The 26,218-nt window shown below is 53.4% G+C and overlaps 15 protein-coding genes across 15 annotated transcripts; 6 read left to right on the top strand and 9 right to left on the bottom strand.

The window, feature by feature from the left end:
- Positions 1-145: 145 nt before the first annotated feature.
- Positions 146-1,814, top strand: CC84DRAFT_1079908 (uncharacterized protein; the record flags this gene model as incomplete). The annotated part of the gene is made up of 2 exons (XM_018173868.1): positions 146-508; positions 558-1,814. 2 exons carry the CDS (start codon positions 146-148, stop codon positions 1,812-1,814), a joined length of 1,620 nt encoding a protein of 539 aa, XP_018042309.1.
- A 557-nt stretch (positions 1,815-2,371) lies between these two features.
- CC84DRAFT_1159358 (uncharacterized protein) lies at positions 2,372-2,675 on the bottom strand. The gene has a single exon (XM_018177210.1). The coding sequence runs from the start codon at positions 2,620-2,622 to the stop codon at positions 2,419-2,421; it is 204 nt and encodes a 67-aa protein (XP_018042308.1). The 5' UTR covers positions 2,623-2,675; the 3' UTR covers positions 2,372-2,418.
- A 2,112-nt stretch (positions 2,676-4,787) lies between these two features.
- Positions 4,788-5,610, top strand: CC84DRAFT_62256 (uncharacterized protein). The gene has a single exon (XM_018186924.1). The coding sequence runs from the start codon at positions 5,013-5,015 to the stop codon at positions 5,493-5,495; it is 483 nt and encodes a 160-aa protein (XP_018042307.1). The 5' UTR covers positions 4,788-5,012; the 3' UTR covers positions 5,496-5,610.
- CC84DRAFT_62242 (uncharacterized protein) lies at positions 5,580-8,224 on the top strand. The gene is made up of 5 exons (XM_018186923.1): positions 5,580-5,610; positions 5,755-5,829; positions 5,895-6,292; positions 6,338-7,557; positions 7,662-8,224. Exons 2-5 carry the CDS (start codon positions 5,807-5,809, stop codon positions 8,133-8,135), a joined length of 2,115 nt encoding a protein of 704 aa, XP_018042306.1. The 5' UTR covers positions 5,580-5,610; positions 5,755-5,806; the 3' UTR covers positions 8,136-8,224.
- A 452-nt stretch (positions 8,225-8,676) lies between these two features.
- On the bottom strand, positions 8,677-9,390 carry CC84DRAFT_62236 (uncharacterized protein). Its single transcript, XM_018186922.1, has one exon. It carries the CDS (start codon positions 9,267-9,269, stop codon positions 8,883-8,885), a length of 387 nt encoding a protein of 128 aa, XP_018042305.1. The 5' UTR covers positions 9,270-9,390; the 3' UTR covers positions 8,677-8,882.
- Positions 9,391-11,389: 1,999 nt separating this feature from the next.
- CC84DRAFT_1159354 (uncharacterized protein) lies at positions 11,390-12,814 on the bottom strand. Its single transcript, XM_018177209.1, has 3 exons — positions 12,638-12,814; positions 12,431-12,580; positions 11,390-12,388 (listed from the first exon to the last, which is right to left on the bottom strand). The coding sequence occupies exon 3, from the start codon at positions 12,313-12,315 to the stop codon at positions 11,470-11,472; it is 846 nt and encodes a 281-aa protein (XP_018042304.1). The 5' UTR covers positions 12,316-12,388; positions 12,431-12,580; positions 12,638-12,814; the 3' UTR covers positions 11,390-11,469.
- Positions 12,815-12,913: 99 nt separating this feature from the next.
- Positions 12,914-14,272, top strand: CC84DRAFT_1107853 (uncharacterized protein). The gene is made up of 2 exons (XM_018175183.1): positions 12,914-13,187; positions 13,234-14,272. Exons 1-2 carry the CDS (start codon positions 13,141-13,143, stop codon positions 14,162-14,164), a joined length of 978 nt encoding a protein of 325 aa, XP_018042303.1. The 5' UTR covers positions 12,914-13,140; the 3' UTR covers positions 14,165-14,272.
- Positions 14,273-14,318: 46 nt separating this feature from the next.
- On the bottom strand, positions 14,319-15,099 carry CC84DRAFT_1170764 (alpha/beta-hydrolase; the record flags this gene model as incomplete). The annotated part of the gene is made up of 2 exons (XM_018179870.1): positions 14,319-15,006; positions 15,056-15,099. The coding sequence occupies 2 exons, from the start codon at positions 15,097-15,099 to the stop codon at positions 14,319-14,321; spliced, it is 732 nt and encodes a 243-aa protein (XP_018042302.1).
- A 586-nt stretch (positions 15,100-15,685) lies between these two features.
- Positions 15,686-18,167, top strand: CC84DRAFT_1201070 (uncharacterized protein). Its single transcript, XM_018181702.1, has one exon. The coding sequence runs from the start codon at positions 15,843-15,845 to the stop codon at positions 17,991-17,993; it is 2,151 nt and encodes a 716-aa protein (XP_018042301.1). The 5' UTR covers positions 15,686-15,842; the 3' UTR covers positions 17,994-18,167.
- CC84DRAFT_1159349 (glycoside hydrolase) lies at positions 18,028-19,722 on the bottom strand. The gene is made up of 3 exons (XM_018177208.1): positions 19,388-19,722; positions 18,790-19,334; positions 18,028-18,687 (listed from the first exon to the last, which is right to left on the bottom strand). The coding sequence occupies exons 1-3, from the start codon at positions 19,398-19,400 to the stop codon at positions 18,136-18,138; spliced, it is 1,110 nt and encodes a 369-aa protein (XP_018042300.1). The 5' UTR covers positions 19,401-19,722; the 3' UTR covers positions 18,028-18,135.
- Positions 19,723-19,956: 234 nt separating this feature from the next.
- Positions 19,957-21,301, bottom strand: CC84DRAFT_1159347 (NAD(P)-binding protein). Its single transcript, XM_018177207.1, has 2 exons — positions 21,014-21,301; positions 19,957-20,970 (listed from the first exon to the last, which is right to left on the bottom strand). The coding sequence occupies exon 2, from the start codon at positions 20,913-20,915 to the stop codon at positions 20,067-20,069; it is 849 nt and encodes a 282-aa protein (XP_018042299.1). The 5' UTR covers positions 20,916-20,970; positions 21,014-21,301; the 3' UTR covers positions 19,957-20,066.
- A 463-nt stretch (positions 21,302-21,764) lies between these two features.
- CC84DRAFT_1201068 (uncharacterized protein) lies at positions 21,765-23,155 on the bottom strand. Its single transcript, XM_018181701.1, has 3 exons — positions 22,736-23,155; positions 22,422-22,681; positions 21,765-22,357 (listed from the first exon to the last, which is right to left on the bottom strand). Exons 1-3 carry the CDS (start codon positions 23,014-23,016, stop codon positions 21,843-21,845), a joined length of 1,056 nt encoding a protein of 351 aa, XP_018042298.1. The 5' UTR covers positions 23,017-23,155; the 3' UTR covers positions 21,765-21,842.
- A 75-nt stretch (positions 23,156-23,230) lies between these two features.
- CC84DRAFT_1192303 (uncharacterized protein) lies at positions 23,231-24,260 on the bottom strand. The gene is made up of 4 exons (XM_018181242.1): positions 24,225-24,260; positions 23,953-24,171; positions 23,805-23,899; positions 23,231-23,749 (listed from the first exon to the last, which is right to left on the bottom strand). The coding sequence occupies exons 1-4, from the start codon at positions 24,232-24,234 to the stop codon at positions 23,717-23,719; spliced, it is 357 nt and encodes a 118-aa protein (XP_018042297.1). The 5' UTR covers positions 24,235-24,260; the 3' UTR covers positions 23,231-23,716.
- Positions 24,261-24,387: 127 nt separating this feature from the next.
- CC84DRAFT_1159345 (ankyrin repeat protein-like protein) lies at positions 24,388-25,570 on the top strand. The gene is made up of 3 exons (XM_018177206.1): positions 24,388-24,651; positions 24,707-24,905; positions 24,990-25,570. Exons 1-3 carry the CDS (start codon positions 24,637-24,639, stop codon positions 25,331-25,333), a joined length of 558 nt encoding a protein of 185 aa, XP_018042296.1. The 5' UTR covers positions 24,388-24,636; the 3' UTR covers positions 25,334-25,570.
- Positions 25,371-26,088, bottom strand: CC84DRAFT_1159343 (splicing factor 3B subunit 5/RDS3 complex subunit 10). Its single transcript, XM_018177205.1, has 2 exons — positions 25,771-26,088; positions 25,371-25,702 (listed from the first exon to the last, which is right to left on the bottom strand). The coding sequence occupies exons 1-2, from the start codon at positions 26,011-26,013 to the stop codon at positions 25,691-25,693; spliced, it is 255 nt and encodes an 84-aa protein (XP_018042295.1). The 5' UTR covers positions 26,014-26,088; the 3' UTR covers positions 25,371-25,690.
- Positions 26,089-26,218: the final 130 nt, after the last annotated feature.

Raw genomic sequence — 26,218 nt, 5'->3', positions numbered from 1 at the left:
GCGATACAACTACACACGCTCGCTACGGGACGACGACGCCGCTTCTTTCTATTCCAGTATCACCGATCCGCTTTCCAGTCCAACAGACGGGTACTTCAGAGACAATACGGAATCGAGGGGCAGTGGCAGCGTGCCGTCCGACGTCATGTACATCGACACCGAGGCCGCGAACCAGGCCGCGAAGAAGCCGCAGGTCACGATCAGTAGTCCGGCACGGTATCCCGAGGAGAGGACGCCGCTGCTCGAAACTTTTGTGGGGCAGGATGCGCCGCCGAGTTATCTTGAGGCGACTACACCCATGGGGTGGCGAGAGGAAGGCGTTGGGTTGCTGAACGAGGAACGGGCGGTGTTGACGCCGATGAGGGAGGAGGGGCACAAGGATGGGAGATATCGGCGGCGGGAATGGAAGGAGATTTTTTCGAGAAAGAGAGTGAAGTGGTCGGGAGCGTTGCTGGCGGCTATATTGCTGATCGTCGTCATCGCGGCGCTGGCGCATAGAGACAAGAAGGTGCGTGACTTGGGCTTGATAGGAAGCAATTGACGCTGACCTGCTGTAGTCGACAGTCGTGACTCCACCCGCACAGCCTGTTCAGTCAGGTACCCCAATATCGAAACCAACAAAGGGCAAGGAGAGCTTTCCCATCCGGTGGCCTGCCGCTTGTGGAAAGAAGAATTACAACATCAAGACCGAGGAGAGGGCTTTTGGCAAGCCAAGTCAATTGGATATCGTAGAAGCTGTGCATCAGCTCGATGGTCCTTGGAAGCGAGTGTCCGGCTGGATCCATGTAGTCCAAGCACCCGCAGAGCAAGCCGCAGGCACCATTGAGGCCAGAATGTCGTATGCCGCATCTCAGACAGTCGACGTGGACAGCATCAAATATTCATGGACTTCGACCGGCATTACCATCGGCGACCCCTCCTTTCCGGACGGTTTCGACGGCCTACACAGGGGCGAATCGTGCCTGGGCATTTCCGTTGTTATCTACATGGCTGCCGGTGCCACCCTCGAAAACTTCAATGTCCAGGCCATACATATGGGCATGCAGATCCACGAAGGCGTCAACTTCTCCGTCACAAACGGCACCTCCATCACATTGACTACCGGCACCCTCGACGCGTCGTCATTCAACTCCCGCGAGACACGCCTGGAAACCATATCCGGCTCCATCAGCGGGAAGTACTCACTCCTCGACCTGCTCTCGATCGTCACCAAGTCAGGCTCCGTCAACATCAACGTCGATCCCAAAGAGAAAGCCGCGGACGGTCCCAGCACGGCACTGTTCTACGCGAGCACCATGTCCGGCAGCATTCGCGTCGACACAGAGCGCAAGAAGATTCCCGAGCGCGACTACGTCGTCAGCATTAACAGCACAGCGGGCTCTATTGACGGTACCTTCATCCACGGTACCAAGACAGACTTTTCTTCTGTCGCCGGTGGCATCAATGTCGACCTTATCCCGTACTCCGCTGATGGTAGCTCCATCCTCACTACGAAGACGACAGACGGCGAGACGAGGATCAACCTCAGGGCGACATTCAAGGCACCTGCGACTGCGATGAGCAAGCTCGTGAGCACGCACACAAGTGTGAGCGGCTCGATCAACCTCACGTACCCGCAAGAATGGGAGGGTCATCTGGAGGGTCAGAGTGTGACGGGCGTGCTACATGTGCAGGGCAAGGACCTGGAGCTGATTCGGCAAGAGGAGAGGCCTGGGTTGAATCGCGTCGAGGCGAAGAAGGGTAATGGTGGGAGCACGATGGTCTTCAAAACGCTTAATGGGGGCTGTGATGTCCTGGTCGGGAAAAAAAGGTAATGGTAGCTGTGGTCAACGAATTCATGATGGCGTTGGGGTCTCTGTGCGCGCGGCTGCGCTGCTTTGGGGCATGATACCATATAGTCTTACATTCTGAGTTTCGTTTGTTCGTGACCTCGAGCCATGCCTGCACTGATGTTCGGGATTGATGTTGAAGATGGAATCGCACGATATGTGAGAGCCTGCCTCTGCGGTGAACCTTCCTAACTCAAGCTGCCATCATCCCTCATAGTCTACGAGTTCGTTTGTTCAGTGCTTGTACTTTGAACGCTGACCGAAGATGACAGCGCATATTATGCTGTGCACTTCCTTCTTCGATGACCTTAACGCACTCAAGCATCGTCATTTCTCGCTGTCCACGAGGCTTTCAATGCACACCCAGGGCTTCGCATTCGCGGCCTGAGCGCTGAGGTTGGTGGCCAAGCCTCTCACCTCGCACCTTGACCACAGGTGTTGTGTATACCAAGACCTCATGACGCGTTCGCTGGCCTCGTCATCCCACTCAGCAAACCTTGTTAGCTACTCTTCGCATGAAGACCACAACGATTCACGCCGACCACCCTCCGACCCCGCGACTCATTTCCACCCCATCTCGGACGTATCGTTACTCGCGCGGAGGGGCCGCACATCGTCCGACGTGCTGGAACATGGGTGCCCGGTCGCGCCTTCGACGTCCGCGCGGTGAGGTCCCGAGAACCTCGGGTCTGACTCCCGTGACAGGGCCCATCTGCTGGTGAGGCGCAGCGTGCACAGGGCTAAGGGTGCGCACGTACCTGGTACGTGGGTTGGGCTTGTGGGCAATTGCCATCTGTCTGTGTTCGGGGGAGGATAGTTAGGTGTGTGAGCGAGCGAATGTGCTGTGTTTGATTATCGTTGTTGGGTTGAGTGGGATGTACTAGCGATCATAGTTGGGGTGATATAGGTGCGGTGCTGAGGCGGGAGGGTGGAGCTAGGGCGCGTTATCGATAGAATTGAAACATTAGACGCTCGTGGCCATTTTCTGGTGTTGGTAGCGATCATATCACAACTCTTATAGTTACCGTGCAGGGCAAACGGCGGAGGATGGAGCTGAGTGATCATCTCGGTCTGCGAAATCTCATGGTCAGTTGGAAGTGATGGCTGTTTCGATGCCGCATAGTATATGACGAGGGGCACATAAGAGAGCTTCTCCCCGTTGACTCGACTCATCTGCTTGAACTATTGTCGAGATGTGAGCTGGACTTAGTCTTGCCGCGGGGCTTCGACGATGTTTGCCATTCCGACCGTTTCCGTGCAACCTACCATGTCCGCGGCTTCCCCACGGGGCGATCCGCCAGTATGCGGAAGGATCGTTCCTTAAGGACACCTCGCCTCGCCCTACCCTACAATAGAGCGCGGGATGTCCTGTCTTACATGATCTGGTCGCCAACGCGGCCTGAGTTGACCTGGGTGACTGCGGCGATCACCGACAGCCGTCAGCGGCCAGGAACGCGATGCAGGCGGTGGGTTGGTGACACAATCTCCCAGTGAAGATCAATACCCGATGGCCTCTCCAGGTTCAGGGGGCTTCGATGGTCAGCCGCGCACTTGCTCAGGGCATCTCGCCCTTCTGGTGATGCGGGGAATGAACGCCTTCTCATCCGAGACATCGATAGGCAGTCGTTAGATAGTAGCCTTTCCACATACGGAGGGCAGTGCAGATGTCTACGCGGCCGGAGGGGCCCGCACCGTGTGACCCGCACGTGGAGGAATGAGAAGGGCGCACAGAAGTGGAGTTGACTTCAAATAAACAGATGTCGTGACGTGGGATAGCGACCGGCCTAGTCCTCGTTCGATGTGGCCTGCATATTGGGAAGCAAGGGAGAACTGCGAACAACCTCGATCGCTGGCCCCCTCTTCTAGAATTGTCGTTGTCAGCCACAGCGCTGCCGACTAACAACGCGCGGACCGTGCTGCATCCGGGGCCCCATAGTGGTGTGCAAGCCATGCCGGCTAAGGCGCCTATCCAGGTGCATTCTCAACGCCTAGGCGCCTGGGCAAGAACGCTGTAAGGAGCAACTGCGTAGACAGCACAGATGGAGTGCATATGTATCGGGCTGGCCGACACGCAAGTAGCGGTCTGGACGCAGCGACTTTGTGAACCGCTGATGTTCCTGAGCTCTGATGCTGCAGTGTTTGCGTATAGCGGCATAATGGTGGCTGAACCTTGAACGAGGTTCTGGGGCCGTTCTAATGAGGTATCATGCTGGAGGAGCGCATTGCGGTGGAGGTGGCTGCTGCGTTATTGAGATCCCTCAGTATGCATGTTCACTGACAAATGCCTGAGGCATGTTGGGGCAGACGCAGTACTCCGGCCCGAGTATAACAGCAGCAGCATTAAGATCCGTTTTTATGACGCGATTCATTCTGTGTTAAACAAGGTGGCTTTTGCAGTCTCGGCTGCACGGGCTGTATACGACCCAAAACCGCGAAGAGGATCAAACAACTGCCTGAAGCAGTGAGGGTGCTCACGTGTCCAGAGATCCACGACTCCTAGATGTCATGGAGCTGTTAAACGTCAGCACTCGCGGGAAGCGCGGTCGTCCCAAAGGGTGTGCCTTCACGTTACACGCCATGGCGAGTAGCCTGGAGGGCTGCCGCTCGGACCAGGTGGCTCCATATCCTGACAGCGATCGAGTAAGTTCGGCAGCCGGGTCCTGTCTCCGCCATACGGCTGGGAGCGGCTATCGAATGGACGTTGTGAAGGTGGAGGAGACGTCGAGGCTCTGACACAGCGGAGGTCGCTAAGCGGGTTTAGCGGGTCGCGCTAGCCGTTTCTAAACGGTGCAAAGTCACCACCCCCAACTGCAACGTGACGCCTTCATTCACTGCCTCGAGACATCACTGGTCAGCCGCGTTGAATATTGGATAAATGTTGTACCAATGAGGGCGTTGCTGACCGCGGCCTCTGTAGCGTACGACGGCCGTACTGTGGGCAGGCGCGAGGTTGACGTTTCAGAATACGTCTCACATCTGCGACGACCAGCATCCTTCGACCTCTACCCGACCCTCACCAGCTTCGCTCGAGCACCTCAGCTCGCCCTCGTCGCCGAGATGCCGCGGCGACGGGGGCTATCCTGAAACGGCTCTCGAGAACTGGTCTCGAGTTCGCAAATGGGTACGAGGGATCCCGGCTGAGGTTCCTACGGCGGCCCAGCAATTGGCTGGCGCACCCCCATCATGACAGAGTTGCCTCAGTTTGTCAGGAACTCACACTGCTCGCCCTCCAGATGCATCACCGGCACCCCGGGCACTCATCTTAGGCCGTCCCGTGGCATGAGCGCTAATCCCCGACAGCCCTACACCCACCTGCTCCACCGCGCGATGTCCCTCTTTGGGCGAACGCCTCTCCTCCAGGTTGGCGTCGTTCCAGATCTCTGGCGGCCAAGGCGCCTCCCGATGCTGTTCTCAAACTCTCTGCCCCAAAGTGGTTCCTCTGCGCCCGCTTCGCACATGTCTATCCTGCCCGTCGTCACCCTCGGAAGCTTCCAACCCGCCTCTCATTATATACGCAGATACCCTCGAACTACGTTTGTTCTTACTTTGGCCTCGTCACTCTTTCGGAACCACGCCCTATTTTTACCATTCATTCTTTTCTATTTGGAGCGGGCTCCTTACCGCGCTGGCAGCGAGGGAGACATTGTTCTCCGTACACTCTTTTGATCGGGCGGCAGGCTTTCTTTTCTCGCCACGCCATCATCATCACTTTATAGTCGCACGACAGTATCGACTAGCTACATTCCTTTGACCAGACATAGTTCGTTCGCTTTCACAAAGAGTACGTCCCTCGTGCGCATCTGTGCTTCCTTGCGTTACCTGCGAGGCCCCACGCTGTGCGCCGTCCGATGCACGTTGTTGTTGCTGCTAGCGCTGGGCTAGAGTGAACTGCCCGTTCAGGTTGCTGACAGTGGCGCCAATCTAGTTCACATACACACCAACTTCCAAGGCCATTCCAATACGGGGAGAGGATAAAGATGGAATTTAATGCGGTACAGCAGTAAGATCTCCCGCGTCTTGTCTGCCCTCAGACTTGGTCCAGACGCATGCTCATCTGATATATAGATACCGGTCATCACCTAATAGATCATACGCGGTCAATCAACAGACAGGCCACCCAACGCAGATGATGTACTCCTACGGCGGTGTTGCCCTTCAGCATCCACAACATCACCACCAGTCTCAGCATCAGCAACACCAACAACCCCACCACATGCAACATGTGTCAAGACCGTCGCCACCCCAGCCCACGTGGGCGGTGCCACAGTCCCACTCCCACAGCCAGTACTACCCAATGTCGAGTGGGTCTACAAAGGCTCCCACAGTAACGACCAGAGAAGAGCAGCAGCGATATGTATCGAGACCAGACGTCGCTGCCACACACTCACCGGCCCTGAGCACCGCAACTTATCGACCTGATAGCCTCGGGACTACAGACTATTTCCCTGGTGTCATTGACACGAGTAGGTCTTCGTCCTCCTATGAAAAAATGATGCTAATAAGCATAGGTCCTTGGGGAGCAAAGGTTTGCGAAGAGTTGGAGTCGTTCCCATCCATGGACCCGGAACTGCACGAGTTCAACCATGGCTTCATGGGCCACGACGAGAATGCCCCAGTCATTCACCTCGGACAATACCATGGCATGGATCAGCATGAAGTTGAGAACATGCCGACTTACAATCCCAATTCGACGCGACGTTTATCGGAATCATCGTTCTCAATATCTAGCACCGGCGGAGTTCTTCCAGAGGCAACAACCTACGAGGAGCTCGGAACATCTGAAGCCGTCGCGTATCCATCCGATTGCGACAATTGGCCAACACTAGAACCGACGCCCAACTTACTATCACCCTTAGCCTCCCCACGTAGACCTCAGCATGATAACGTCGTACGCAGCGGTAGTCGAAATCGGGCTTCGCCAGCACCCCACACCAATGTACGATCTTCACCCTACACGTTGGAGAGCAGTCGATATAAGAGATGGTCAACGGGTCATGCACCCACCTCCACCCCAACGCAACGTCCTTTATCTCAAGTTCAAGATCGTTTCGCGCCTTATGGTCCTCGCTTGAACCCACACCATTCCATGCCCGCATACCCCCCTAGCGCGTTACATAACTTCGGACTCCAGACTCAAAACGTACTGTACTCTCAGCCCCATCCATTGCAATCTAGCAATCCTACCATGTTCGCATCCCAGGACCAACCATATCAACTTGAAGTGCCTCGACCGCTACCATCCCAAGGCCTTTTCCGATTATTGCAAAGCAACGCCGACAGGCATGGTGGCTGCGCATCGCATTTCGCTGATCTCTCTGATCCACCAGACCTGTATTCATCACTTCATGAAGAAGCCTCCGATCCTCCCGAGTCTGATATGAACCCATCCGACCCCGACCTCATCCCGCATGAACAGGATCTGCGCTTCAATGGAGATCTGTATACTCCGCGCTGGGTGCGTGGGCACGGCAATAAGCGAGAGGGCTGGTGCGGACTGTGCAAGCCAGGTCGTTGGCTCGTGCTCAAAAACAGCGCCTTCTGGTACGACAAATCATTCACGCACGGGGTGAGCGCAGCTACTGGTGCTGCCTTCCAAGGACCGCAAGACACTCGTCGCACCGAAGGTAATCTCGATGTGTGGGAAGGTCTGTGTGGGAGCTGTGGGGAGTGGATCGCACTCGTGAGTAGCAAGAAGAAGGGCACTACATGGTTCAGGCATGCATACAAGGTACGCCCTACTCGTCATTCCCTGCACACTGCCCCGAACGCGCTATCTACCTATCGGAACGCAAACGTAGGAGCATTCCACAAGGCTTACGCTAACATTGACAGTGCCACACGCACCCGAAGGTCAAAGACGGGCCCAAGAGACGTCGTGAAACCCATGCTGTTCGAGCTCGTACTGTATCCTCGGCATCAGCCACCTCCAGCTACCCAATCAAGACAGAGACGTCTTCGCAGCAAGATACCACCGCGCACCGACATTCCGCACCGATCCCCATATCCTCCCTGAAGGCCCTTGGCATACCGACGTCGACCTCTGCCGTACCGACATCGACATCGCAGCCGAGTACTACAAGTACTTCTTACCCGGCCGCATCGGCATACCCGACGCCGACATCAACAACGGCTATGCATCCGCCGGCATCTGCAGCCGAGTTCCAGCCCAAGACTCCTGTCGTCGGTCTTTTCACGTCACCACTACAGCCAGGCAGCACATTCCACCCCATGCATCAGGTCAGTGAGCCGGAGCTAGTTGGTGTTCCAAGGACGACAGCTCTCAGTTCAATCGCAAGTATGATCTAAGATGTGTTGCTACTGTAAAAGGCAACTGGTTGCTTTCAGCAATTAGCCTGTTTCCGTTCGATAATGCGATTTCCTCTCCTTTGCTCGCAATGATGTTCTTTCATGCTTAGTAGGCGTTCCGGCTAGATGGTTAGGACAGCTGTCACACAGCGGGTAGTGACTGGCGAACTGCGGTTGTCATTTTCTTGTCATGGAGCGATGCATGGACTGGCGAGCGAAATCCTCTTTCAGCGAACGGCTATCACTGGGCCACGGGATATTAAATTGGTATGTTTCTTTTCCTGTCTTATCTTTGAGCGATTTTGTTTCTAGGCTCGCACGCCGATTCCTCACGGTGGTGCGGCCATACGAAGCCATGATTACGTAGGTAGATGTCCGTCCTCTTCTCTCCATATCATTACCACCCTGCCACCACAGACCACCCGAACACGTAGATAGACGTCCTATAAGCTTTTCAAGAATACTACTCAAAAGCCTATTCGCAACATTCTATCGGAGATGGGCTTCATACTACGGTAGCAGCACAGCGATCGGTGAGCCTTCGTACCACAGACGCACCAACACAACTCTTTCGCTACACGCACGCGTCCTCCACAACGCTCACAGTCGCGTCCTTTGTGACTCCCCTCATTCACCGCCCCTCACCGCTTTTCACAGCCACTCCGACCGTTTCCGGTCCGCACTGTCTTCGCTTGGCCCGGGACGTCTCGATCCGGCTTTCGGGGCCTCAAACGGCGCTCGCAGGCCTCAAACAGGCGCAGCGCCAGCGCAGCACGGGGTACGCACTGTTCTCAGACACAGGGGGGGACCTTGAAACGGGACCTTGTCACAAGAGGCGATCGCGGAGATAGGCACCGAAGACCTGGATGAGCAGGGATGTAGTGGGGTACGTCGTGCATGCTGTGGTCGATGCATTGACGACAGTATGTGAGTAAGAGGTGATGTGTGATGGGATGCGGTATGATGTGCAGATTGCGGGCCGCCGTGTTGTGCGGGGAGTGGTGGACGATCATAGTTGGGGGAGATGAAGGGACTGTGTGGTATTAATTGGGATATGCAGTGTTCGAATGGGGTATTTTGCTTTGGGTAATAGTGGCGATACTTTCGGTGGACTGGTAGAGAGACTGTTTCCATGCGGAACGGGAATGGCGCTAGGGGTACGGGGTCCTTGAGCAGAGATACGAAGCTCCGTATCTTCTAGACGTTGTCTGACCGGCCAGTCTCCGGGCTGGATGCTTACATCTGACCCCTGGCATTACATGTCAACGAGGGGTGCCTCTAAGTAAGATGACCTTGCGGTGAACCATTGACAAATACCAAGTTTGTGTTCTAGAAGACCCCTGTTCATGCCAGACAGTGAACTAAGGCAGTGATCCTCGGTGTGGTTGCATTAAGGGTCGATGTTGATTAGTGATAACGTAGGTACTGCGTGCAAGGCATAGGTCTTTCACATTGGAAAGTGCAGCATTACATTGCATCTTGGAGTCGCAGTGACCACAGTCTTCGACATGAAGAACTGTTTCTCCTTCATAACATCACAACATTTATATAGCAAGTAGAACCGTACGACCAATTGCAAAATAATCAGTAGCTGTGTCAATGTTGATAGAGAGCTCTGACCGGTCACTGTTAATGCCAATTGTACTCCACGACAGTGCAATATGATAAGTTTACGTTGCAAGCTATGCATACCATTGATGACCACGTGTATCATGCGTGTTCATATAAAGGCATGTATCTGGCAGTCCACACACTTTACAGTTGAATATGGAGCGTTCAGTCAAATCGTATAGAGGCATCCGCAAAAGGTACACAAGACTGTTCGATTGGGCTACCCTATCACCGCTGAAAAGAACTTCGGTCAGCCTCACCGCCGGCGTGCTCCCGCACGAGGCTCTAACAAACCACCTCTGCCTTCTCGATGCCCCGCCCGGCGCCAACCAGTGTTGCTATAGTCGAAGTCCTTGCACATCAACTAGAGGACTTCTTGATCGATACCGGCAGCATTTCGCCTCGCCAAATCCGCAGCTGAGAGTACGGGTCGATCAGGCTCGTGCATCTCCGCCTCATGCTGACACAAGTTGGCCGCCGTGAGCGGAGCACGTCTATCTTCTTGCGCGACGGTGGTAACTGAGTTGTTCCACACTCTCCACGCTAGATTCTCGGAAGTCAGTCGTTCGTGTAGAGGCTCCCTCATGTTGGCACGACGACGAGCAAATCTCTCTTCAGCTTGTTGACGGAGATCTGCCTCGCTCATAGCGGCGTCATATCTGACTAGATTGTCAGCAGTGAGTCGAAGAGATACGCGTTCGCCTATGCTGTATTTGCGTGCGGCTGGGTTGCGCTCATTTCGATGTTTTCATGGCATATTGTCAGTACAAAGCAGGCTTCGATATGTTGTGTTCAAGCTTTACCGTATTGATCGGGGGTGTTTAGATAATATACTTTCCATGGAATCGCTGGTATGCAGAAATCACCGCACATAGGTCACAAGAAGAAGCGACACAGAAGCTTTCGCGTTCATGCTTGAATGAGCTGTACCTAGATGCTACCAGCAAATCTTGAAATGTCCCGCATGGCAAAACAGGCTCCGCATTCCATTCTTGTGTGTCAGGAAATTGATTCGAAGAGATGGAATGTGAACAACCTAATGTGCTTGTATATCTCCATGTCGAGATCCAGATCGACTATACGTACAGAGAGTTTTGAGGCGGTCATCGAGGCTGCCAAAACTGGGTAATCGCACGAGATATCATTACACAGAGACGCCGATGGTGTTTCCCATGACCCAAAATCTCGCAGCAATAGCTCTTCTGATTGATTCTCGCTACACTTATATTGTCAGAAAAACAATCGATGCTTCCGGAACCTTGCCAAGGGGCAACATGCCCTCCGAATACAAATTACCCTTTGGGGCTTCTCGTCGCCATTTTGTCAAACGCGATGACGATGTCAATAGAGGAATCATGGCTTGGAACGATGATCTACGAGCTGATGAAACAACGAGCTGATATCATCCAAATATTCGACGTCTGTACAGGGAGCATAATGAGAGGCTGAACACGATTTCAGCTACGGCGCACCTATATTCTTTGGCGTGAACGACACGCCTACGGCACGAGGGAGACAATACCTCAGTGACAGTAGTTGAGATACATAGACGCGTATGGGTCGGTGGTAATGAGCGAATGTTCTTGGCATCCGAAAGCTTACGGTTGCTCGTTGTCTGCACAGCGACATTTTGGTGCGTCTTGGTTTCAACCTGTCTGTTATTGGAGTCATTCTCAATATATGGAATGTAACTATAATAAAGTAAACGAGTGCAAGCCCAGTATCAAGAACAATTCATCATCATCATCTGCCCCGGCCCAGTCCAGTCGCGAAGCGTGTCTTCCTCCAAGATGAAATCGCGAATGGTCTGCGCCATCAGTCGTCTTTTGGGGACCGTGAACTCCTCGTACCCATAAGGCTCATCTGCCCGGTCGTTGGTGACCAGCACGGTAACCCGTTCCGGACGAAGTTGAATTTGCCGAAAGACACGTATAATTTCCGGAAGATACAAGCACTCGTCTGGAGGAAAATCAAGCTTCTCGACAGTACTTGTGCCCCATTGAGAGGTACCCCAAAACGAACGGATAATCAAATGCACACCGACCAGCGAAGTAAATTCGTCCATGACGCCCGACCTCAACGCTCGCTCCCAACCTCTTTCAAATTTACTCTTTTCGGACATCTCGTGTCCACCAAAGAAGTCCATTCCAGGGCTTATGAGGCAGATTTGGCGAACCTTGTCCAGTCGAGCGCCCGAGAAGCGTGCAAAGTGCTGGAAGTCGCCGGAAGTCGTGAAAGCAAAAGTGACTGTCTCCCAAGCGCATTCTGAAGCTTCTGTCCATACTTGTTTACACACCGGTGGAACCAAGTAGTGGTGTTTCCTCGGTTTGTTGTGAGAATCGCAGTCGTGCCAACCGGGCGCTCCTAAATCGGGATGCATACCATTGGGCCAACGGTCGGCTTCCGGATCTTGCAAGCTCAGATCGTACAGCTCATAATCCGACAACTTCTCCGAGCACGGGTCGTAGGAGACACCCCATTTCGAAGCCTGGAGCCGCCTTCGCTGTGCTTGCCAGTTCATTTTACCACGCATAGCCCTCGGGTGCACGGTACGATATCCGAAAGCCATTTCCCATATCTGCCGTCTGATTTCGGCTGGGAGCTGCAATAGTATTGACTCCTTACTATTGCGATATGTGCTCCCAAAAATTAGCTGGGACTCAGAGCCATACAATTCGACATACATAGCCTCGCGGTCAGCAAGAATGGCTTCGTGGCTTGCAGGGATACTCTCTTTCATTCGGAGCGCAATGCCACCTTCGCTATGTCCAGCGCATGGCTCTCCTGCCTCGTCATCATCGAAGCAATCAAAATCAACTGAATGAGATGAAGTGCTATGTATGTTGTTACTTCTGCGAGCTTGTGTGTCTGGGGGAAGTGATGCTGCTCACGGAGCGTGTTCTTCAGACCGAGAATCGCCTTCGTCGCCACCCTGCGGTCCTTTCCGCGGTACATTCTTCCCGACCACTGGCCCCAAGTAGCGAGCGGCCTTTCGCTCAGCTCTGCTTGCTTTAGATGTCATGAGCTTTCCGGTACTCGAAACATGTTTGTTGAATGGTTGGTCAGCGATGCTAGCTACATATTGGTGAGTAGAGCGCCAAGGCCCTAGTCTTAGACTGGATGGATGCAAACGATGCAAATCTCGGAGGACCAAAGTACCAATATACATACTCATCATATTATGGTCTCTCAATTGTGGATCCACCAGTCCACATGTACACATGTTTCTGGGATACCGAGTCTAGCTACCTGGGCGGTGCGAACTGGTCGTCTTCCATAAATTGCAAGCCTAGCCGACTTCGGCCCGGCTAGTGCGTACCTCGTCATCCAGCCGCTCGCAATACTACCGGTACCCACAGAGTGACCACGCAGCGCTACTACGACCATCTAAAACATGGCGGCGGAACCTCCATATCTCGAGCTGTTGAAAGCTGTGGACAGGCGAGTCTGCTTTCCTTTCAAGACTGCAGCCCACTGATCAAATTAGCTTCCCACACATTGACATATCGAAGACACCATACAATGAGGACGAGAGATCTTCCTTCTATCAACTTCTCCTCCCCAACGACCCTCGGAGCCATGGATATATCCATCCGTCAGTAATACAGAAGCTTGAATGGACAGCCTCATTCCAAGTCAAACACACTGTTCCAAGAACGGTCCAGCTGCTGGATGACTCAGACGGAAAAGACACTGCCGCCGCATGCAGCCGGGCCTTCTACGAGGTGCTTGAGAAAGCAGTCAACTCTAAGACCTACCCTTTCCTTAAGACAATGCAATGGGAAAACTACAGAATTGTTGGGGCCAGATACCCGAAAGTGCAGATACTGCGCAGTGCAGCGCGTCTATTTGGCATCTGTTCCCGTGGTGCCCACATGACTGCGTATGTAAGGACTAATGACGGGATGAAGATCTGGGTAGGACGACGGGCCGCCCACCTCTTTACCTTTCCAGGCAAGTTGGACACAACTGTTGCTGGCGGAGTACGCGCCGAAGAGTCACCTTTCGAATGCATCGTCCACGAGGCTGCCGAGGAAGCGTCTATACCAGTTGAATTCGTTCGTGCCAACGCCAAGGCTTGCGGTGCGATCACATATGTCGCAAAAAGTAGTGATGCCTACGGAGACGGTTCTAACCTGATGACTCCGGTCATTCTCTACAACTACGACATCGAACTTCCCGAAACCATCGTACCTCGGCCGCAGGACGATGAAGTGGAAGACTTCTATCTTTGGGATCTAGAGCAAATCAAGAAGGCAATGATCAACCGAGAGTTCAAGACAAATTGCGCTGCTGTCATGATCGACTTCTTCGTCAGACATGGGATCATCACGGAAGAGAACGAGAAGGACTACCTCGAGATTCTGACGCGCCTGCACCGTAAGCTGCCTGTGGCCACTTCAGCTTTTGAAAGTTGAAGCAGTGTTGTCGAAACTATACAGTACAACACGACAACGCTCGGAATGAAATACACACCAAATGCATTGATAGAGCGATAGAAAGACCAAATTGATGTTCCGTCTATTTTCTTTTTTTTTTTTTTTTTTCAAAGGAATGAATTTTCTCTTGTGCTCAGATGGAGTATTTCAAGAACCTCTCCAGCTCCCCAGTCCACGTCCTCACCGGGTCACTCAGAGCCAACCCCAACCCATGTCCTCCATCGGGCAGTACCAACAACTGCGCAGGCCTTTTGTGACTCGCCATTGCGTTTGCGAATAAATATGTGTTCTGTATGGGAACGGCTCCATCGTTGGCGGTGTGGAACAAAAATACGGGTGGAGTAAGATTCGTGACGCGATTCTCAGCCGATAGCTGGTACTGAAGTTCAGGCGAAGGGTTGCTCCCGACGAGGTTGGTTCGCGATCCATTGTGCGTGTACTTTGGGTCCAGAGTGATGACGGGATATGCGAGAATGCCAAAGTCTAGGTCTGCGGACGTATTTGTTACAGTTGTTGCTGCCAAATGACCACCGGCCGAAAATCCCCAAATACCCAGCTTCGTTACGATGTTCTTTGCCCGGATTTGCTTGACCGCTTCCAATGCCTGGTCCTGGGGCAGCGGGTAGAGGGGTGTTTTCGAGTTATTTGCCGTCGCATAGTCTAGAATCCAGGCATCGTAACCACGCTGATTCAGCCATGCGGCTGGTTGATAGCCTTCCTTGTCCATTGACGTGTACGAATAGCCACCGCCAGGTAAGACGAGCACACCCACGCCGTTAGATTCATTGGCGGGGTGATAAGTTAAGATAGTGCTGTTCACGCTGAGGTATAGTTAGTATATTGTGAAATTTGGGCAGAGAAATGGCATACGACTGGCGTCTAAGCACCGGAGAATCTTGAGCCTGTTCGCCCATTGCAGACGCGACAGACGCTATGCTAAGTAGCTGGACAAGGGCCTTCATGATTTTAAAAGGGACGAACATTCCAGAATTTCAAAGCCACGCCTTATCACACAACATTCGAGGGCAAAGTCGGATTGATTGCTGCCCAAGCGGCCGACTTCGGGATGGTACATTTTATAGTGGCGCCAGGTGCTCTCGGACAACCGGCCGATCGCTATATACGTGGATTGGCGGTTATATTGATTGGAGGAATCGTATTTCTATGAGATCTGCCCCAAGCGGCTCGGGGCATTTCGCTCCATACTCCGCACTGCGAGGCACTTTAGCCTAGTTGGAGGCTGGTGGCTAGCAGCTGTTAGTTTGCAGGAGACCGCAGGGGTCTTGCATGTGTGTACTGAGACTCGAATGTAAAGGACCACGAAAGACAGAAGTAGCATTTGTTTGAGTATGGTCAGCCTGAGATGTCACAAGTGTCGAAATAACGTTGTGAGTGATCGTGACTGCAACTGCGATCGAGCGATCAGACGACGCACCAGCCACACTGGCGTGGCGCAATGACACCAACTTTTCGTCAAGCAAAACATGACCTCCAAGCTAGCACAACCATAATACAACACCGGCTCATCTCGGAGACCACTGCGAATAATCACATAAACCGCTTAATGAAACAATAACAGCAAGCGTTGGACTACGCCTTCCAGATCTGGGGATATCTTCATATTGTCCCTAGCGCGGGGCGGCTTATCGATACGGAAATGAAAAGACGACGCAATCCCACCTCACTTTTCGCTCTCCTTTTGAGCTGCGTCATCCGGAGTGATCTAGCTTTAGGATTTGGAACTATCAATGAGCCGGAAGTAGTCGGCCAGCACTGCGAACATGAGCGGATCACTCGGGCAGCATTTGCTTGTCCACCAGGTGTCACGACATCAGATGGACGATGCTTCGAAGAGCTGAGCCTCCACCAGTTGGCCGGAAGGTCAGGGCCAGAGGGTCATGTAGGCTGGGGCACGAATGGAGCTGTTGGTGCTCCTGATATGCTGGACCCAACGCCGGAGGGTCCAGAGGCTCATTGCGACAACGCCGATTTCCTCGACACGGAGGCACACGGCCTTAAGGGTGAGTATCCACGCACGCGCGAGGAAGCAACCGCACAACTTCAGGTTTGCACAAATCATATGCGCCTGAGGTTCCTCGAAGGTGTCGATGCTGCGGACAGGATCGTGGATCATCATGCCCGAATCGTTGTACCCGAAGTCGATATATCGGGCAGTGATTGCCGCTTCTCATTCCCCGAGCTCCAGATGCATTGGTTCTCCAGAGGGAAGTGCTCTGCTATTGAGGGCTTTGGGCGAGCTCTACACGGTATCCAGGATTTCTATGCACACAGTAACTGGGCAGATGAAGCGAAGCCGCCTTATGGGCTGTCAAACCCACCAGGTCTGAAGATGAACAAGATTCCTGTGTTTCTTGATCTACGCGCAGAGAATAATATCACTGACCAGGTGCCCCATGACCTGTCCACAGGCTGCTTCGGCGGCATCATGACCGATGGTCCAGAAGGCAAGGCAGGACATCCTTTAGAACCTGGCTCCCTCGATTGTACCGGACGTGTCACTCACCACACGCTCAACAAAGACAACGGAATCATCGACTATATCACTGGGAAGACCACCAAGCCCGGCCCAAATACTCCACGCAGCGATATACCTGGCAACTTTGAGCGAGCGGTCAGTGCCGCCATCAAAGACTCCAGGCGGCAGTGGCGCTACTTCCGTGAGCAGATCCGCAGGACATACGGAAAGGAGAGGGGCAACATCATCATCTGCGCCTTGATTCGCGATAATCCAACACACGACTGCTATGGACGCCGAGTTGCAATGCTTCAAGATGCGCTGCGCAATACGAGTAGAATAGCCGAGATGCAGATACCCATACAGGCCTGGCTCCTGCAGGAAATCGAAGGAACCGCCCACGACGAGGGGCCCGGAGAAGGTCTGACAGCTGAAAACTCCACAAAGAGCCTTGGCTCGAGCGGAGAGCTGGGGGACGAAGAGACTGATGATAAGGGACATTTTGTGAAGAAATTGCAACATCCCCCACACGAAGGTCTCGATGTTGGTGTCGCATTGAAAGCCCTCCGGCACAACGCAACTATCTTCCCTACCAACAAAACCGCCATCATCGCGCTAACCAAGACGCGCAACAAGAACCTCGACGAGCAAATCGCGCACGTATGGCACGCCGGCGACGAAGGCATCCGTGTGCATTTCGGGCTCCTTCCACCGCCACGCTCTCCCTCAGACGAATCCGACGCCACCCACGAAGACGCCGCCCTGACCAAGGCCAAAGAACAGGATCTCATCACAGGCGTTCTGCGCACGGGCGGTACCTACAGCATCCTCCATAATGAGGATGCCGTCCCCAGCTTTCTCGACCACGTCGTTTCGCGCGGCCTCACCCAGTACGACAACGCTCGAGACACGGCGACACTCCTCGCCGCCGGGCTCTCCATCAGCGACTACGTGACGCCCGAGTCCGAGCCGCGCCGCTTCTCGTTCGACGCTTCGGAGCTCGACAACGCTATTATCTCTGTGCATCCCATCACGCCTAAGCTCTCGCTGCACGTGTGCATGCGGCATGTGCGCAGGAACGTGGTGCTCAAGGAACTAGATATCGGCCTCGATGGGAACGCGACGTTTAGGGCTGAGCTGGGGATCGGGGATGTGCCGAGGACGGATGCGTGGTTTGAGCTGGAGGTTGCGCATGTAGAGGGAGGCGGGCTGGTGGGAAGTGGGCTGTTCGAAGTTAGCATTGCGACGGAGGACGTGGAGAGGTATCATTCTTCTAAGGCGGTTGGCGAGGCTGTGGAGACAGGCGTTGCGCCGAAACACAATGAATTATAGATGTTTACAATGTTAGATAAGACATCTTGAGAGGTGGTGGCGGCACGGTTTTGTCTCGAGTTCTCACGGTAATGGAAGGGGGATTTAACGCTCTATGGTTTTGCAATATTTTTTCAACCTGCCGTCTACGTCTCTTCTCTTCTCAGCATTTGAAGTTGCCGTCAGGGTGGAAGTTGCAACTACTGTTCTTCCCACCAGTAATGTGAATGTTGTTAAACGTGAAGTCAGAGCACGACCCGTCGCCGCAAAGGATATAGTATTCCTTCGCCTTGCCTGTCACTGTACCGTGGATATTCTCCATCGTAATGTTCTTGATGATGACTCCGTTGGTCGGTTCGCCTGTTGGTCCACCGTTCAGGTAATCCTGCTGGATGTCGATGCCATAGGTTGTGATGTTCGACAGCTCAATGTTGCGGTACGTGATGCCGGCGATGTAACCCGTGGTCTCAGAGTTGGTCTTGATACGTGCACCGTTCTGGTTGTTAAGCACCTTGCTGTTCTCGAATAGAATGTTAGTAACATTGTTGTTCGACTTGCCCCCGACGCTGCCGATGCTGAGGCCGTGCCCGCCATCGCAGTACATGTTGCTGACGGTGATGCTGTCGCCTGATGTCACCGCCACGCAGTCATCCTGGTTGCGGACCCATGAGTCGCGCAGAGTGAGGTTGTTGCACGAGGAAATGTCGAAACCATCCTATACTCGCGGGTACAAAGTCAGCTGAGTCATAAAAGTGGCTTAATGTACAAGTCGTTTTATGTCTAAGACATAGCGACTTTAGACCGGAGAGGATCTTACACTGTTATGGGCGGCTGCGAGACCGTTGGAGCGGTTGTTGGGCGCATCACCGGCCGTGTTGTTCAATATAATATCATATATGCTGAGGTTGTTGCAGTTGGAGATGGAGAAGCAGTGCACCGGCCAATTTTGGATGTACAGGTTCTTGATAGTCGCACCGTTCGCTTTGCTGACAGTGATGAAGTGGTTGGGTTTGGAGATACCGCCGTTTGAACCCAGGCCGTCCCACCAAGCTTGACCGTTACCGTCAATAATGGCATCCGGTTCGGCGGTAATAGTAATGCCCGTGCCGGCGACCTTGATGAGATCGATATTGCCGTCAAAATACTCAAAAGAGGTCTTTCCCGCGAAAGTTACCGTGGCCCCCGTCTTGAGTTTCGTCAAGTCCAGCGTCTGGCCACTAGGAACAAGGATGTTCGACAGCGTAATGGCAGTGCAGTTGGCGATCGCAGCGGGTACACCTGCATACTGGGTGACAGTGCAAGAGCTGTCAGCCGCTGCAACACCGCGATCAGCAAATGTGGCGATGGCAACCGCTGTCAAGACTACCACAAGATTAGCTTGTTACGATCAAGCACGAGAATTCACAAAGAACTACCTTGGGGCCTCATTTTGATTGGCGAGAAATAGCAACCAAGAAACTTGCACAACATCCAAGCCTCTGGGCATATTCATCTTTAAATGTTCCTGGACCGTGGTCTGTTCTCAGATTGACTTGGTCCTGATCGCCGTTTAGCATGCTTCGAGTGTGGAGGGGATATTGTGGCTAGTGGCAATGCCTGCGTTTCATTGTTCCACGAATCAGCTGCGGCATGCGTTCGGAACGCATGGTCTCGGCATTCGCTGTTGTTATACAAGGGCGTTGTATGCTTAGGGGTATTGGTGGAAGCATGTAAAGATGCTGAAGGTAAAGTGATGGGCAAAGATTGATGGTCTGGTCGGGTGGTTCCTTCCTGGCGCGTCGCGTCCCTGCCTGCGGTACCGGTAGCGCGTCTCCCGTGCTCCTCCACTTACAAGTTAATCCACGACTGTCTGTCTTTTCCACCATCGCCCGCGCTCTCGATATGTTCCGCAAAAGAGTTAATCCGCGGCGGAGATGACTTTTGGCCATGACCTACATCAATTTCATTCCTAAGTCATCGGCCGTTACCAGCCAGAAGATTTCAGGGCAATTGAGAGCAAACACCATGCGCTCCGCTTGAAAATATATCTCGACCCGTTTACAGGCCCCGGTTACATTCCCAATCTACCTACCAACATGTGAAAAGAGCTAACGGTCAGACATACTTCTCAATCTGCTCCTCAGTCCAGTCCCAGAACTTCTTCGCATTGCCATTTCCACTCTCCGCCTCACTCTTCGTCGCAGCCACAAGATCCTGCCTGACAGTTCCGAACCGACCCCAAGGCCATATGAAGCTCCCCGATTTCTCGATCGTAATCTCTGGACTCAGCCCTGCAAACAACAGGCTGTAGGCTCCTAGATACACAGGATGCACGATGAATCGCAGAATCCACTGCACAAATCGCGTATGCTCCCTCCCCAGCTCGCTGTTCAGGTTCCCCGGGTTAACAGGCATACAGACAATGCCATCGGCCTCGTGTAATTTGGCATACTCGACCGCATGCAGCCAGCTCCCCGTCTTGCTCAGTCCGTAGCGCTCCATGCCTGGTACCTTTCTCTTGTGGAAGTCAAGGTCGTCTAGGGGGACGCCGACGTGCTTTGCGCCTGCGAGATCGATGGTGGAAGATACCCAGACGACACGTACTGTGTTTGCTGGCTCGGTACGCGCAGTAGAAATCAGAACCGGGGTCAGGAGCTTGGTTAGTAGGAAGGTGCCGACGTTGTTGACACCCAAATTCATCTCGTAGCCCTGGACTGTGCGGTCTGGGATCGTAGGCACCGACATGACGCCCGCGTTATTGAACAGGACGTGCAATTTGCTCTCCTTGTTTAGAAACTCATCTACTGTCGCTTTGATGGTAGTGAGATCTGCGAGGTCGAGGTGCAGGAAGATGAGGCTGCCCTTGGACGATGGATACGCAGTCTGTATGTCGGATATCGCCTTGCGCGACTTCTCTTCCGAGCGCGCTGCGATGTACACTTTTGCGTTCACCGAGTACAGCATGCGGGCGACTTCTTTTCCAATTCCGGTGTTGGATCCGGTGACGATGAAGACCTGGGTGCGTTAGGTACGTGGACTGAAAGGTGACCTGCGTGTTACCTTTCCGAACAGGTCTGCAAGGTTCTTTTCTGTAAATTGCGGCGCAGGGGGGAAGAACTGTGTCCAGGTATTCCCCATCGTGACCGGAAGCTGCCTATCAATTTGGAGGCAAGGTTTTCTATGTCTTTCAGCTGGCAAGGTGGTGCAAGTAAAAGAGTTGCCGGTAGCGACGTGCAGGCGGAATTGTAGGTCTGAGCATGAATATCGGTCTACGTCGCGTTGTCTTGTATTTAGTGTATTTGCAGCATTGGACCTGATTCAGGATGAAGCACCGAGTTTGAATGTCAGCACTTGCTCCCGCATGCTCTGGTGTTGCGATAGGTCTGCTCGGAGAACTCCTTCGCTCATTGGACAGAACACGAATGCTTATAAGCACTGCCAAACGTAGCCGATAATCCCGACTTCCCAAACGTGCTTTTGAAATCCTGTATTATGAACAATAATGCTTGCCATAGCGATTTCACTCGGAGTCCTGCGATGTCTATTGGTCGACACTATCTTAGAAAATCAACTGGGAAACACAGCCTAGCTAAGCAAAGGTACTGTATACATTGTTAGGAAACGGCAAGCGTCACACGCGCAACCATAATCTTGCGTCGTCCGTGCAATTCAGCAAGTCTCTCGCGTGTATTGCACAAGAGGAACAAGGCCTATCACCCCGAAGTCCTTCTGACTGTGGCTGACTAATAAAAGTAGGATTGTTGTACTTTCAAGATACGTTATTAAGATGTAGCTCTATAACTGTATTGTAGAGCGAATTCCTATAGAACAGAGTGTGCTAAATTCCAAGGTTTCGTGCTAGCCTATGTGATGGTTCCTGAACCCCGCTCTCTACTTCAGCGGCTGCTGCAACGCGCCATCCAAAGAAGAATTCAATAAATCGTCCCAAGATCTCGCATCGAGGTCAGCAACCATCGAAAGCCAATCGAGGCGCGAAGGCTCCTCAGGGCTGCTCCAAGATTTCGTCCCTTCCACTAGGGAAGGCAGTATGTCGAATGCACCGCCCTCATCCCCAGAGCTCGACTGTCGAGTATTAGAAGGAGACTGGTTCATCGTAATGCAAGACAGACTAGGCGATGGTGGATCTAGTGTATGAACTGGAGTTGGTGGGTTCGTCTGCTCCGACACGCCGCCGCGTAACCACTTGTCAACCACAGCATCCAAGACATCCTTCACTGCGGCAAGGGCAAAGACCTCAATGCGTAGCTTGTATTCTGGGGGTATTGGGGCAAACCTTTCGTCATGTTTGAGTGCCGAGGCCAGCTGTGCAATGCGAGTGGGCGCTTCCCGCGCTGCGTACTCGCGAACAGCGAATAGTTCTTCGGAGAATTGCGTGCTGTCCAAGACTGCGCAGCCTTAGTGACCGTCCAAAAAATCAAGACCGGTAGTGGTTAGGGTTTTGTTGCATACATGGAGTATCAGGTCTCGGTGAACCTGGGAAGAGGATTTCATATATCAGGTACCAGTTCTTTTCCTTTGAATTCTTCGCGGAGACGCGCTGAGCCAGCTGCGATTTCTGCGTCTCAGTGATCCCAAGGTGAGCTTGGTTTGGTTGTATGCTGCAGCCCGGGACGCTGCGGAGATGCGAGTCTCTTCTGCTTTCCGTGCTGAACGTCTGCGAGCAGCGTACGCAATGGATGGGCAATTGGTGGACTCTTAGTAGGTGTTGTCTATGCCGCAGTGTCAGTTATCAGGGTGTCACTATGTTCATGAAATCGACCTACTTGAGTCTGGAGATCTGGTCCATCTTGTCGTATCTGAAGCATTGCCGATGTTTTAGAGGGTCGTGCTTTGCAAATGGGCAGGCTAACCGTGGGCCCTGGTCGTCCAGCTTGCGGCGTTGTCGTGGTCGTTGGTCGTGGTATGAGGTTTTTCTGGGTGCTTTGCTAGGAGACGCGTCGTAAAATGTGCCTTCAATACTGTCGGCATACTCGAATGAATCCGAGCTACGCGTGGATCTTTCCAATTCATCGTCCGAGACGCTGAAGGGTAGGTAATGAGACATGCCTGCTGAAGACGTTGACAGTAATGACAAACGGGTAACAGATTGTAAGGGATCGCGTTATAAAGTAGGTGAGTGTGTTGCTACACAAGGCCGACGAGCACACAAGAAGAGTGAGCGCACAAATGTGCGCTCAGCCATTGACAAGGGTGGTGGTGGATCCTCATTGGCCAACACCTGGATGTCCTGCAGAGCAACGCAACCACTGCTCTCGGTCGCCCATTACTGCGTTTATATCCTTGTTGGTGAAAGTCTTCGCATTCGCTCGTAGGCAATGCTCAATGTTGACCCGCCTTAGGTCTGTCATCGTGTGATACGGTCGCCCCGGGGCCACTTGCGGTCCCTAAGGCCGTGTCTGAGGGCGCTCTTGCTGCTCGGAATTGATATGTGGATCATATTTTCCTTTTCCCGCTTGGAAAGGTAGCCTGGGGTTACTCGGTAGGTCACGTAGAGATCAATCTGTCGTTCTAGGCAGCACGTCGTTGCCCACATCTCAAGTCGAGAACGTCGACGAGAGGACCAATTCGAGCAGCTACATAATTCATGCCGTAGGATTTTGAACGGGACAGGTAGGTGGACCATAGTAATGATATCGTCGAAGCAGATACCAGAAGGAAATATTGCCGGGTATATCGTAAGCACATGCCCTTCCCAAGACTCCAGAGCGCAACGCAGGACTGACAAAGCAAACCATTTCTAGAGATCACTCGCGCCACTCTTTGGCACACTTGGTGCACTGTGAAATCGTCAGCCCATGAAGTTCTCCATGCCAAGGATCTCTTCAAACGTACCTTGTAGAACGCCGTCATAGGCTCATCAGCAGACCGAATCTGCAACTGATACCAATACGCCTCGAAATTCCTGCACTTATCGTTGGGACATTGCACTGTTGCAAATCAGCCTCCATCCCATCTTCACTCTCGCTGTCGTCCCACATACCATTCGTCTTGTCAACATTGTCCCAAGCTCCCTCCCCACCTAGCGCATCGTCAGGTTGCTTGGGCGTAATCTCCTTGCGCTCAAAGAGCTGCTTGGTGAGGATGTGTTGGTACGGGCACGTCAGGCACTCGAGGCGGGAGCGACCTTCGAGAGCGGCGGTTGAGGGGTCGCCCGGCGGGACTTGGGACACGCGGAGCATGTTGTGGCAGTTTGGGCAGACTGCCTCGGGTGTTAATATAATGCAGGCACGATATAGGCAGTAGGAGGCTCACAGATCAACATGGCGGGCAGCACTTGCAGCGCGAATGCGACGAGATGCGCGAGTGACGGCAGGCCAAAAAGTTATGGCGGGACCCTGGGGCGCTAGCGGCGAGAAGGGGATAGCGCGGGGCTGCGGATGCTTCAGCCACAGGAGTACGAAGACCGCGGAGAGACGGGTTCGCTGCCATGTGTGACAGAGTGTGTATGCGTCGTTGACTTGTTCTACTCTTCTTGCGCATCTTCTATAGGCAATCAAGGAGCGTGATCTCCAATCGAGACACGACGTCATCCTGTCGCTGCCGCTTTTGCAACTGATCCACCCCGCCCCCGCGCATCTTCACCGCATCCTACCCTCAAGTACGCGCCTGGGTTGCAGTACCGAGCTGTTCTTCTAAGATCTCCAGACTCTAGAAGCTATTCAGTATGGCCGATGAGGAGGTCCGTAAAGACACCCCACCAGAGCCTTGCGAACGATTTCTGACTAGAAACACAGGGCGCTTCCCCTCGCGAGGTGATTCTCGAAGCATGCCGCCGTGACAACACGTCTCTCCTCGAAGAGGCCCTGGCCGACCTAGCCAAAGAAGCGAAAGCAGCTGGAAAGAAGGAGAAGGAGCATGTCGCGCAGACGCTGAACAAGGCCGCTGACGGCGTGGGCAACGGCTGTCTACACATTGCCGCGACGTACGGAAGCTGTACGTCAGAGGGATGACCCATTGCTCGCAGCTAAAGAAGCAGCAGCACACGAAGCATATGGAAACAAAGCTAATGTTTTGCAGACGACATCCTAGACATCCTTCTCGATCAAGAAGGCGTCGAAATCGACAACATCGACCGCATGGAACACGACACCCCCCTCCACAAAGCTGTGCGCTACGTCAACTCGCTCAACAAGTCCGACTGGGAGTCCGCGGGCCACCCCATTGTCGACATCCTCCTCGACGCCGGCTGCGACCCCAGGATACGGAACAAAGCCAAGCTGAAGCCGCTGGAGCTAGTCGACCCTAGGAATACCGTGCTGAGAGCGGAACTGCAGAAAGCAGAGTATGCAATGAATGCAGGTGGCGATGTGGTTGCGGATGACGACGATGGGCCAACGGGGAGCGCGAGTGATAGCGACTAGGTTGGATAAGCTTCAAGATATGCAGAGGACATATGGTCGGCATCCCAGCCAAAATGTGGCTGCGGCATCGGCATTTGGCATTCCGCTCCCGGGGGCATGTAGACGCCTAGGGACGGGGCAGGTACTATCTGGGTATCTGGACATGAATTCGAGAACAACTCCCAAACCATCAACGTCGAGCAGCGCTGCCCGTGTAGTTGTGGGCCTCTCACCCGTAGCCCCATTGCACATCGGCGTCCTTCTCTGCGCCTTCTCCACACATTTGTAACCGCATCCGTGATGTGCCCAAGTAGTCTTTGCCTCGTATGCACGCCAGGTTTGCTCCACTTGTCAAATCGCTATTGCAGTATACCGTGATCAGTCGTCTTGCTACAAAATCGTCAGCAAAACCTTCATGCAAACCCCTTCTACTTTGCCATTCATAAATTGAGACGTACCTTAGGCGGAGGTCCTACGGGCTGGATCATGCGCTCCAGGAGTTGGACCCTCGTCTTCTCCCTCGGCTGTCCCATGCCAATGCTCATGTACTGCAGCAGCGGCGGATGTCCGACGTACGAGGCAAGCGAGTCGCGTGCCATGTTAGAGGTCCACTCATGCTTAGACGTGTCGGCGGATCCAATACCGATGTAGCGGGCCTGGAGCGCCTCGAGTTGCTGCTGCGCGCGGAGCTTGTCGGCCATGGCTGCGGACGGGTGGCAGGTGAAGGAGTTTCGGTGAGTTTGTGGTGGTGGCGTGAAGGTGCGAGTGGGATTCGCAGTTGGCGATGAAGATGGGAAAGACGAATAGGCGCGAACGGGAGGCCTGTGCGCACATGCGTCCATCTCCACAACGAAGCTCAAGCTCAACACCATGCACTAGCACCACGATACACGTCGTCGCATCGCA

Source organism: Paraphaeosphaeria sporulosa (genome assembly GCF_001642045.1).
Source record: "Paraphaeosphaeria sporulosa strain AP3s5-JAC2a unplaced genomic scaffold CC84scaffold_1, whole genome shotgun sequence".
Lineage (NCBI taxonomy): Eukaryota > Fungi > Ascomycota > Dothideomycetes > Pleosporales > Didymosphaeriaceae > Paraphaeosphaeria > Paraphaeosphaeria sporulosa.
This window is presented reverse-complemented; position numbering and strand designations above follow the sequence as displayed.

Excerpts from the sequence above, each read along its gene's own strand:
- CC84DRAFT_1159354 (XM_018177209.1), bottom strand. The coding sequence starts at position 12,315 with ATGGCTTTCGGATATCGTACCGTGCACCCGAGGGCTATGCGTGGTAAA.
- CC84DRAFT_1159347 (XM_018177207.1), bottom strand. The coding sequence starts at position 20,915 with ATGCTGTACTCGGTGAACGCAAAAGTGTACATCGCAGCGCGCTCGGAA.
- CC84DRAFT_1107853 (XM_018175183.1), top strand. The coding sequence starts at position 13,141 with ATGGCGGCGGAACCTCCATATCTCGAGCTGTTGAAAGCTGTGGACAG. Across the intron at positions 13,188-13,233 it reads CTGTTGAAAGCTGTGGACAG|CTTCCCACACATTGACATAT; the intron begins GCGAGTCTGCTT and ends TGATCAAATTAG.
- CC84DRAFT_1201068 (XM_018181701.1), bottom strand. The coding sequence starts at position 23,016 with ATGTCTCATTACCTACCCTTCAGCGTCTCGGACGATGAATTGGAAAGA. Across the intron at positions 22,682-22,735 it reads GACCAGATCTCCAGACTCAA|ACAACACCTACTAAGAGTCC; the intron begins GTAGGTCGATTT and ends ACTGCGGCATAG. Across the intron at positions 22,358-22,421 it reads ACCGAGACCTGATACTCCAT|TCTTGGACAGCACGCAATTC; the intron begins GTATGCAACAAA and ends AAGGCTGCGCAG.
- CC84DRAFT_1201070 (XM_018181702.1), top strand. The coding sequence starts at position 15,843 with ATGAAAAGACGACGCAATCCCACCTCACTTTTCGCTCTCCTTTTGAGC.
- CC84DRAFT_1159345 (XM_018177206.1), top strand. Across the intron at positions 24,906-24,989 it reads TGCCGCGACGTACGGAAGCT|ACGACATCCTAGACATCCTT; the intron begins GTACGTCAGAGG and ends AATGTTTTGCAG.
- CC84DRAFT_1159349 (XM_018177208.1), bottom strand. Across the intron at positions 18,688-18,789 it reads TCGCAGCCGCCCATAACAGT|GATGGTTTCGACATTTCCTC; the intron begins GTAAGATCCTCT and ends CCGCGAGTATAG.
- CC84DRAFT_62242 (XM_018186923.1), top strand. The coding sequence starts at position 5,807 with ATGGAATTTAATGCGGTACAGCA. Across the intron at positions 5,830-5,894 it reads GAATTTAATGCGGTACAGCA|ATACCGGTCATCACCTAATA; the intron begins GTAAGATCTCCC and ends TCTGATATATAG. Across the intron at positions 7,558-7,661 it reads GGTTCAGGCATGCATACAAG|TGCCACACGCACCCGAAGGT; the intron begins GTACGCCCTACT and ends TAACATTGACAG.
- CC84DRAFT_1159358 (XM_018177210.1), bottom strand. The coding sequence starts at position 2,622 with ATGGCAATTGCCCACAAGCCCAACCCACGTACCAGGTACGTGCGCACC.
- CC84DRAFT_1192303 (XM_018181242.1), bottom strand. Across the intron at positions 23,900-23,952 it reads CAATGTTGACAAGACGAATG|TGCAATGTCCCAACGATAAG; the intron begins GTATGTGGGACG and ends GATTTGCAACAG. Across the intron at positions 23,750-23,804 it reads CTATGACGGCGTTCTACAAG|TGCACCAAGTGTGCCAAAGA; the intron begins GTACGTTTGAAG and ends ACGATTTCACAG.
- CC84DRAFT_1159343 (XM_018177205.1), bottom strand. The coding sequence starts at position 26,013 with ATGGCCGACAAGCTCCGCGCGCAGCAGCAACTCGAGGCGCTCCAGGCC.
- CC84DRAFT_62256 (XM_018186924.1), top strand. The coding sequence starts at position 5,013 with ATGACAGAGTTGCCTCAGTTTGTCAGGAACTCACACTGCTCGCCCTCC.
- CC84DRAFT_62236 (XM_018186922.1), bottom strand. The coding sequence starts at position 9,269 with ATGGAAACAGTCTCTCTACCAGTCCACCGAAAGTATCGCCACTATTAC.